The sequence below is a fragment of the Diadema setosum genome, chromosome 4 (assembly GCF_964275005.1).
Source record: "Diadema setosum chromosome 4, eeDiaSeto1, whole genome shotgun sequence".
NCBI lineage: Eukaryota > Metazoa > Echinodermata > Echinoidea > Diadematoida > Diadematidae > Diadema > Diadema setosum.
In genome coordinates, this window is record NC_092688.1 from 7,960,164 (window position 1) to 7,971,344 (window position 11,181).

General features: G+C 40.1%; 1 protein-coding gene across 1 annotated transcript; it reads left to right on the top strand.

Annotated features, from left to right (window-relative positions):
- The first annotated feature begins 7,565 nt into the window (after positions 1-7,565).
- On the top strand, positions 7,566-10,933 carry LOC140226823 (sedoheptulokinase-like). Its single transcript, XM_072307251.1, has 3 exons — positions 7,566-8,353; positions 9,308-9,492; positions 10,049-10,933. The coding sequence occupies exons 1-3, from the start codon at positions 7,683-7,685 to the stop codon at positions 10,642-10,644; spliced, it is 1,452 nt and encodes a 483-aa protein (XP_072163352.1). The 5' UTR covers positions 7,566-7,682; the 3' UTR covers positions 10,645-10,933.
- The last annotated feature ends 248 nt before the right edge of the window (positions 10,934-11,181 follow it).

The window sequence follows — 11,181 nt, forward strand, 5'->3', positions numbered from 1 at the left end:
TTATGGTATAACAACTGTAGTGATCTTTCCACCTGCAGAATGCCCTAATCTCTCACAAAATATCTGCAAAGGCCAAAGAAATAAAAGGTCTACGTTTTCGCCAAGTTTCAGAGTTGAAAAATGTTTTTACTCTCACATAATGAATATGAGTGTTATTGATATCATCAAGAACCTCTCATAGCATTAGCCAAAGATTAATATTAATTTTCGTCCGAAAGTTGACACACGGCTGCTATTCTAGGTTTCAGTGCAAAAGCATGTCCTGTATCGTGGAGTCAAATACATAAAAACAATAATAACGTCACAAACGTAATACCTTTAAATTCAGATACGATGTGTAGAAAAATCACTTGTTATCCTTTGGTTTCATATCTACTTCAGATTATTTTCATCACTGAACTTTTATCGCCCGACAGCGCTTAATTCTGTTACACTGACAAGGCTTTCCGAAGTCATCAGTGAGAAAGTTGTTATACTATAGTATCTAGTCAATGAGTATACAATTGTCATGGCTCTATCTATGATTAGCGTGCCGCATCAACTTCGATCTTGTATTGTCAGCAAACAATCAGTACGTAATCTGCAGAATAGGTCGTATCTATCTGTCTTCTGAATCATCAGTATTTTTATGTTCTCCAGATTTTTGTTTCGATCAAACTGCTGTTAGACTCCACACTGGACATGAAGACTATATAAACATTATGGCGCTGCTAATCGATTGTGCAAACCCGGTGAATGCGCCAGTAGCGCTTCTTGACAAAATGCAGATGCTGTCTTATGTATATAAAACAATACTAATCGCATTTTGTTCCAAGTACAAGAGGATCCAGATTAATGGGGTGTTCTGGTAAAGTCGGCTGTCATTTGACGGCGCCATCGTTTCTATGTCAAATACGCTTGATGAGAACAAGCAGAGAAAGATGATAATCATGTGTTTCTACTAACTGTAAGTGCCACTATCTCTATATTTTGTGTAATGGCTAATACAGATACAGACTTTACTTTTTACTCACGATTAAAGGTTCTCTGACATAATATGCATGTTGATTTGTGTTGATTTATGATACCCTCAGCATCACTTTTGCGGTGAAACGAATATCCATAAACATTCCATATATTTTCAACTAATTTTTCTTGTATTTTTCTTCAGATTACTTGGATACGCCCACAAAAATCCTTCCGAACCAATGTTCCTGTTGTGACCTCATCTGTCAATCATTGCTAAAGTACTGAAATGTTTAACAAAAGACATTGGAGTGCACCTTTCTCTCGACTCGGCATAACTTGCATGTTCACTCGCCATGTCTTTTGTTAGTCACATTAATATCACAGAAATATGCAAGTTATGCTGAGTCGAAGGGAAGGTGCATTCCAATGTCTTTTGATGAACATATCAGTAATGATTGACAGATGAGGTCACAACATGAATATTGGTTTGGAAGGATTTATTGTGGGCGTATCCGAAGAAAAATAGATGAAAAAATAATCAAAAATATAATGTGGAATGTTTCTAGATATTCGTTTTACCGCAAAAGTGATGTTGAGGGCATCATAAATCAACACAAATTAACATGCATTTGTATTTCAGAGTAATCGTCAGCTAACCATGTTCGTTTGACGTTTCGGCGCATCTATTCTTGAAATCACAGTGGCGGATCCCGGAGGGGGAGCACCGGGCGCGCACCCCTCTTTATTTTGCTTTCTTTTGTTCTTAAGTAAGAGAAAAAAAAAATGAAAGATGCTTGTCAGCTGAATAAAACCGGAAGTGACACCAGAAACTGCTTCCCCCTCCCCCCCCCCCCAACGGATTTCCTGGATCCGCCCCTGGATCTCATATCATAAACTATCGAAACAAACGCAACTTTTTAGTTGATGCTGTTATTGATGATGGGAAAACTTTGGAGTAATGTCTCACCTATACCCCCAAAGAATCATGCCAGTGCCAGTTAACGTCTCAACCTCTTAGGCCAAAAAAAAAAAAAAATGGTTTGTTTGCCCTTCGCGACCGACCGAAAATCACGGAAATTTCGGGTCGCGTTTTTTTTTTTTTTTTTTTTTTTTTTTTTTGCTCTTTCAAGTTTATTTTTTTCCACAAATTTCATCTTCTACAAATTTGTGAATGGTTTTAAACCCAAAATTATCCATTTTAAGCTAGAGAAAGAATAAAAAAAAAGTCTAAAAATGTTTTTTTTTTTCATCTCATCGACCCGTCGTATTGTGGTCGGGCCGCGTCGGTCCACAGGCTACGTTTTATAGCATGCATTGCATGCTACAATGTAGCTACCTTTTTGGCTCACATGCGTGCACGCGCACGAAATCCAATCAATGCATGTATTATTATGCACTTAGTACAGGGCTGCACACTGGCGACCAGTTATTCGCGCTAGCTTGCGCATTGGCGCTGCTCACGCACTGCCATGCCATGCAATACATGCAAAGCATGTACAGTGTAACTGCTTTTCGTTTGCTTGCGATCGGCGGTCATGCCAGACTGATAGAATTAGAAGCGCACGCATTTCTGGGTCATTTTACTCACGATCCGATCCCGGCTTCGCAGCAGCGTGGCAGTTGACATGTTAGAACTAATTTACTTGTGTCGATTTTTAGAAAAGTAAAAACATATTCGATATTCAGCGATACAGTAAATGGATCTGATTGCGTTCAGTTTCATTTTACACAGTCATTTCATAAATGAATATTTTCATTCGTTCAGAATGATCTCACAATGAAGATGGGCGCAAAAAGGATCACGAAATCGGCCCTTCCGTGTACTTTTTAGGAACGCATGCACAAAATGTGAAGAGATAATACTAGGGAGAAAAAAAAATCATGAAATCATCGCAGTCCCGCTTACATATTTGAGGTAGAAATCGTCCCAAAAAGGATCATAAATTCGGCCGGCCGCGTCGTACACCTTTCAAAAGCTCATGTACGAAATGCGAAGAGATTATAGAGGAGAAAAAAAAAATAAATGACACATTTGGTACGTGCATCATAAAAGATTACAGCCGAACAAAAATTCATGAAATCAACGCAATCCCGTTGAAATTTGAGGAAATAATAGGCGCAAAAAGGATCTTGAATTCAGTCCTGCATGCCGTGTTGGTTATCAAAACGCACGCACAAATGCGACGAGATTATCGGGAGAAAAATAAACACATTGTAAAATTACCTTTCTGGTGCGTGCATTACAAAAGATTACATCCGAAGTAATTAATGAAATCGCCACAAACCCGCTGATATTTGAGGCAGAAATAGGCGCAAAAAGGAACGTGAATTCGGCCGTGTCGTATACCTTTCAAGAACGCGGAAAGGACACATTTTCATCCCCTTTTGGCGCTTGCATCATAGATTACAGCCGAGTAGTAATTCATGAAAATTTCGCAATCCCGTTGAAATTTGAGTAAACAATGATAGGCGCAAAAAGAATCTCGAATTCGGCCCTGCATGCAGTGTATAGTTTTGAAAACGCATGCACAAATGCGAAGAGATTATCGGGAGAAAAATAAAGAACGCATTTTCAACCCTTCTGGTGCATGTATCACAAAAGATTACAGCCGAAATGATTAACGAAATATCGCAATCCCGCTGATATTTGATGTAGAAATAGGCGCTAAAAGGATCGTAAATTCGGCCGTGTCGTATACGCATGTACGAAATGCGAAGAGATTATAGGGAGAAAAATACAGGACACATTTTCAACCCCTTTTGTCCCGTGCATCATAAAGATTACAGCCGAATAATAATTCATTAAAATCATCGCAATCCCGTTGAAGTTTGAGGAAACAATAGGCGCAAAAAGAATCATGATTTTTGGCCGTGTCGTATGTCTTTTAAGAACGCATTTACGGAATGCGAAGAGATTATGGGGAGAAAAATAAAGAACGCATTTTCAACCATTCTAGCTGGTGCGTGCATCACAAAAGATTACATCCGAAGTATTTATGAAATCGTCACAATCCCGCTGACATTTGAGGTAGAAATAGGCGCAAAAAAGTATCATGAATTCGGTCGTGTGGTACATCTTTTAAGAACGCACTTACGAAATTCGAAAAGTTTATCGGGAAAAAATAAAGGACGCATTTTCAACCCCTTTTGGCGCGTGCATCGTAAAATATTACAGCCGAAGTAATTTATGAAATCGTCACAATCCCGCTTATATTTGAGGTGGAAATGGGCGCAAAAAGGATTGCGAATTCGGCCCTGCATGTCGTGTACCTTTCAAGAACGCATGCACAAATGCGAAGAGATTATCGGGAGAAAAATAAAGAACCCCTTGTATCGCGTGCATCAGAAAATATCACAGCTAAAATAATTCATTAAATCATCGCAATCCAACTGACCACCAAGAGCAGGTTACGCAGCAAGTTCGTGCGCTGATGTTTAGAAAAAGTCACAAACGCATTTGATACAATCTGATTTTGTTCATTATCATTTTACACTAATTCACAAAGAAACATTCTAATTTTTTCCTGTCTTTAAATTTCTTGTGCAATAAATAATGCAAGTTTAAAAAAAAATTAATCTGTAAAATGTACATGAGGGGGGGGGGGGTTACATCCATAAAAAAACAAGAAAATAAGTTTGCAAGTCATTTAATGTTTTTTTATGTTGTCGTTGTTGACCGGTAAATTTTCTGTTCGGACCTGTAAAAAATGGTAAAACGGGGCATTTACCGGTCCGACAGAGACAGGTCGGACCGGCAGAAAAAATGGGTTAGTGTGCAGCCCTTCACAAGATGGCTACTTTTGCAGCATCCGTTACCAGCTGTCATGGCACCAAAACTGTTTGGAGTTCATTTGCCAGCATCTCACTGGAAGGTACTTTTTTGGAGCTGTTTGCAAAATTTAACAAAGATGAACGTTATAAGTGTTTGTCAGTGAGCGTTTCTGCCTCGCGTACCGGGCCCTGGCAAGACGTAAATTTGAATGAATCTCTTGGAGTTTTGAGTGCATTGACATGGAAAAAAGGGGTACCCTGCATTAAAAAAAAAAAAAAAAAAAAAAAAAAAAAAAAAAAAAAAAAAAAAAAAAAAAACACGACCTACCGACCCTCTTGGGTTTTGACAATTAAGGGCAAACAAACACTTTTTTTTTTTTTTTGCCTTACCTTAAGTACCTTGATTTGGTTGGTAGACGGTCCCATAGATCGTAAACATAACCTGGAAAAGTTGTTCATTACAATGTTTTTTTTTTTTATTATTATTTTTTTATTTGTGTTCTAGAAGGGTTTGCAGTAAATTTAACTTGGCTAACATCTTGGCAAACTTGGGCATTTTTTTTTTTCTTTAGTATAATCATTATGTCCAACATGAAATACATGGCTAACTTCAATCCGGCAAGCATAAAAACATGGAAAATCAAAAACTCAAATGTTTTCTATAACGTGGAATCCAATTTTTGACATTAGTTTATATTTCCATATAATGTGAGTATAATTAGCACAATGCGTTAATTTGCATATGTACAAATCATGTACAATAGCCAGTAGGGGTAGCAAATACCATATAATGACCTGGAAAAGTTATAAAGTAGGGGCCTACACGGCTATTTTGTTGATAGTAGGCCTAAGCAAGATGGATACTGAAGTAAATCAAACCTGGTCGGTCGCGCGTTTTTTTTTTTTTTTAAGACGGCACAGATTGGGGCATGGCGCGTGTTAAACCTATGGGAAAAACGTTGGGTTAGGGTTTTTGGTTATGGTTAAGGTTAGGGTTAGGGTTAGGGTTGGGGTTAGGGTTAGGGTTAGGGTTAGGGTTAGGGTTGGGGTTAGGGTTTGATGGTTAGGATTAGGATTAGGGTAAGGTTTAGGGATAGGGTCCCCAATAGATTTTTAGGGTCCCCAATCTGCGCCGTCTAAAAAAACACACGCCCCCTGGTCGCAAACTTGGCAACCAAGGACAATTGTTTCTATCTTCCTTGTGATCATGATCAGCGAATTAGCGTGATATATGCAAATAAGCTCATTGTGATAATCATGATATTTAAGACACTTGCATCACTTGAATTGGAAGCTGATATTATAAATAGATTCCTCGCTATAGAAAACCATTGAAAATTCATAATACCAGTGTTCTCAGGCTCCCCCCCCCCCCCATGGATACAAAAAAAAACAAAAAAAAAAACTGTTTCTGCATGGTAAAAATTGTATTTGTGACGTCGCAGAGACGTCTTCGCGACTTCGCAGGACCCGTTATGCGACGGTATACTGGAGACGTCGCGGGACGTCTCTACGACTGCATGAGAAGGCGTCCTTGGGTGCGTTCGAACGCTCTAAAGCGAACCAAAGCGAACTGAACTAAAGCGTACCGTACCGTACTGTGCCAGTTTGGGAGCGTTCGAATGCTCTGTTGAGAAAGCGTACCTCTCGAGTTATTTTTAGAAAAGGTCACGCTTGTTTGTAGCAAGAAGGTCATTCACCTTGCGCTTGACCTACTTACAGCTGTGCCGAACAAAGGGAATTATGTTTTTGCATTGTGACGTATGCGCATGATACGCGCATGCTTTACAACGAACTTTTGGTACGCTTTGGTACGCTTTTGGAGCACATCGGGAAGTGGTCCACTTTTGGCTCGGTACAGTACGGTACGGTACACTTTAGGAGCGTTCGAACGCTCCCTCTGTGACATCGCGGCGGCGTCTCCGCAGCGATACTTCTGGGTAAATAAAATTATTACCTTATTTGGAGATGTCTCTAAATCGCCGTGGAGTCGCTTTCTTGTGAGAGCGCACTGCATTTTTTTTGTCTTTTTTTTTTTTTTTTTGGGTCTTTCGAGTTTCGGCGACTGATAACAACGCGGCAGTCGCGGCAAAACGTCTTCTCTAGTGAGGTACGCCCTCAACTTTCTCTCTTACTCTTTCTCATTATCTTCCATTTTTGCTATCTCTCCTTTTTCTTAGCATTGCCTGTGAACATGTCTATTTTTGTTTTATTTATTGAACTCGTTTGTTGTTTTTGGTAGCTAACTGTGCCGATCAAAACTACTTGCATTTTTGTGTATGTAATGAGACCCCAAACATTAAGCTGTGCTGATGGGGATGCTCCTGCCTGGTAATTTGACTGATTTATTGATTGATTTATTGATTTTTTTTTTCTTTTGGTATACTTCTGTATCCAGTCACAATGATTTCAATTTCAAGTACATTCTCAAAATGATGTTTAAAGTTACAGCCGCGTGATAAATGATAAAGGAATTTGTTTGTTTTCTAAAGTGATTTGTTAATTTGTTACCATGCAAAAACGTTAAATGAAATAAATATAATGAATTGGCATTGTAGGTCATAGTACATATTATTTGAAAAAAAAAAATGCTCAATGCAGGTTGCGAAAAGGTGGCAACCAAGCTAAACTTACTTCAATGCCCTTTTACAATACAAATAATGATTCAAAAAAAAAAATGTAGGGCCTACTCAACAAAGCATAAATACATGCTCAGGGAGGTACGGACATAATTTGCTAGTGACACTGTTCATTATTGGGGAGAGGGATTATCCAGCTGCGACAAACGTATTTCCATTAATGTAGTCGCGCTTCAACTGTTTCTCCGCCCCCTTTCGCACGTCGTTTTCCGTCTGCTATGCTATGAGTCTCACTTGTAACTTCACTTTTTAGAGATAATTCTAATGTAGTATTACCAGTTTTTCAGTTGTATTCAGGCAAAGCTTAAAGCGTGACAGGAAATTATGGCACAAGCTTGTTTGGACACAGCACTCGGAATTGATTTGGGAACGACCTCAGTCAAAGTTTCGTTGGTAGACCTTCACTCGCGGAACGTCCTTTACGTGACTTCCCGAGCCACAGCCGCCAGAGTGGTCGGCGTGGAAGACCCGCCAAAGGCCGATGAACAGGACGTGCGAAAGATCATTGGCACTGTCGCCGCATGCCTGGTGAGTTTACGAGAACTCTGGATCGCCAACAGCATCTCTCATAAAATCCGTAGGATAGGAGTGACGGGACAAATGCATGGAGTTGTTTTATGGAAGGCGGGGCTTAGAATAGATGATTTCCTTTCTCCATCTGACAGTGAAAGTGATAATGCTAGCGCCAGTAGTAGCGGCGGTGTTGGCGTCAGTCATCTTTTCACCTGGCAAGATGGTCGATGTTCCACCGAATTTCTCGCCAGTCTTCCTCCACCGGATTCCCATCTCAAGCTCTCCACTGGCCACGGATGTGCCACCTTATTTTGGCTGCAGAGACATAGGCCAGAAGTCTTGCGAGAGTTTGACTGTGCAGGAACTGTCATGGATCTGTTTGTAACCCTTCTGTGTGACCTGAATTCTCCTGTCATGTCGGTCCAGAATGCAGCCAGCTGGGGCTATTTCAGCTGTACCAAAGGTTCTTGGAACATAGACATGTATGCGGAAAGGTTCCTAATTACTCTAAACTGTATGATGTGTGCCTTTTCACTAACTCACTGATATGACAATAACCCATAATTGGACTAAACATAGGTTTTACCAATTGCAAAGTTTTAAATTTACTTTTAGTTATGATACCTTAATTAAAACAAAAGAAAATAAAATCTAACCACTGTTGCTCATATAAAGCTTTTTAATCATTATGCTCTTTGTTAAAGGGTACAATATTAAGTGCAGGCAAGCAGGACAATGCAGTGATTAATATGTAATTTCCCACCTGTCTTGCTATGACTGAGGTAGTCAAGTGCAGGTGATGAGGCAAGGGTACAATAATTTGAACTAGGACAGCTAGCGTCCTTAATTATAAATTCTGTCCCATCATCCTTGAGTTCGGATTACTAGTACCCTGCACAATTGGATGTATGTATCTTGTATGTTTTGAAGTGCTCTGGAGTGTGCAATCTTATGTGACATGTAGGTGATTGTCACTCAAAGGTGAAAGATATTTTGAAACTTCCAATGTTTTTTGCTTGTGAACTGTCATGCACACTTCTCCAAGGTAACAGAATGAAATTGAGCACTCGAACCAGAGACTCGTGGACATATATCAGAGAGAGTGCACAGTGCTATGTAGAATAATGTGTAAGCGAATTCTAATTTGTCTGTTGATTGTATCCGCTCTCTATGCAGGAAAAACCAAACAACCCAAAATTGTTATAATTGTGATCTTGTGAAAGGAGAGGAAAATAATGGGGGAAAATCTCAAAGAATACTTTCTCAAAAAATATACCTCTCTCAGTTTTTAAATAAACACCACTTTTTATCTCCTGAATTCCTTTTTTTTTTCAGTGAAAACAAAACAGCACCTGCTCCCACTGTTGTATTTTCTGTCATTTCTTTTTCCTTAAATCTAAATGTCATGTGTCTGACTTTGTCTTCAATCTAAATAGTCTAGCTGAAGCTGGATTTCCTACTCAACTCCTGCCAGCTGTCAAGACTCCAGGGACTGTCGCAGGGAAGACCAAGGAGACAAAATGTTTTGGAGGTGTCCTACCGGAAGGGTTGGCTGTTGGAGTGGGATTGGGTGACCTCCCATGTAATATGATACCCATATTGGAATCTTCCGATTGTGGGGGTAGGGATCAGTTCTTTGCATCATATTTGGTAATGGTGAAATCATATGTCTTGGATAAAATTCAAAGTGGCTGTAATTGTCATAGAGTATTTTCACTGACAGCATGCTTAACCCATTGAAAAGACAATTTCCACTGCATTGGAGACTCTTGACCGAATATGGAAAGGTTTGGAATGGAACAATGGTTCAATTTCTTAAGGATGAGCTAGTTCATGAAACTCTTTCTTCCTGGTAAGTGATGGTGGGAGATTCGTTTGAGTGCGTGTGTGTGTGTGTGTGTGTGTGTGTGTGTTTTAATAGGTCCTCATTATTTTGGTCATGTAATTTTTAGTGCAATAAACTGCTTACAAGGAAATCGTTCCTTTGATGAAATGTGAGTACGAAGCTGTAATCATCATTAATTATTTCACGTTTGTTTCCATAAGAGACATTTCGTGTGAATAAGAACTCTGGCCCGTGTCTGCAGAATGTTGTAAGGTTCACTGTGTCATGTCATACTACGTGTAACAAAATATACATGAGAACGGTTGTGCACATTTCTTATCACCTCATCCAGCCCTCAGCATAAGCACCTCAGCACAAGTTGTCACCACCACTCCACCGAGCTTCACGCCCCCACCGTCGGACCCCACATCCCCTGTGGAATACTTCCCCTACTTTGGAGGCACATATCTTGCAGTGGCTGCTGCCCTCACAGGCGGGAATGTGCTGGCGTGGTTGGTCGAGACCATACAGCGATGGCTTCAGAGCACCGGCCTTGGTGTCTCTGCAGAGAAAGACAAACTCTTTGAACGGCTGATAGAGCTTGGTTTGCAGTGCAGGGACACCTCTCTGGAGATCTCACCGATCTTGGGCGGAGAGCGCCACCAGCCCGACCGTCGGGGAACGGCGGCGAACATCTGCCACGACAATGTCTCGCTGGGGAGCGTGTTTAGGGCCACGTGCCGAGGAGTTGCACGGAACTTGAGTGAGATGGCTTCCCCAGATACGATGAGGGAAAAGGGAGTGGTGAGGATGGTTGGGTGTGGCAGCGCATTGCTGAGGAATGCGGTCCTGAAGGAGGAGGTGGAGGCAGCGTTTGAAGGCTTGTCTTTTGTCTACAGTGACAGAGGGGATGCCTCAATTGGGGCAGCGCTGGCTGAACTTGATTGACTGTGTGAAACTTGCCAAACTGAATGCCATTAATTCAATGTATGTTGCCATGAGTTATCACTTTTCATCCTGTCTATTTACTCTATGCAATACGTATATAATTATATACACTGTACCTTCCAAAGTTAAAGCTGATGCCACTGAAATGAATATACTTAGTGTAAGAATACAACTTCAACCCTTTCTCTCGATAAGCATTTTCTTCAGACAATCTTTAAAATCTAGATACTGAATATGGGCCATAGGTCTCATATCATGAGAGTTCATTTTACAAAAAAGAGAGAAAAAAAAATTGACAGTTATTCATAGGAAACTTCGTATGAATTCTACATATATGTAGAATTCATACGAAGTTTCCTATGAATAATTGTCAGGCCAGTCTGTGTACAGGTATAAAAAAACAACAACCACCCAATACTCATTATGTACCTTTATATAAACACACACACACACACATAGGAAATATAAATTGTACCAAGCATATTTCTTACATCAGTTATAATTATATTCTGATGAATAGTAGTATGAACCAAACTT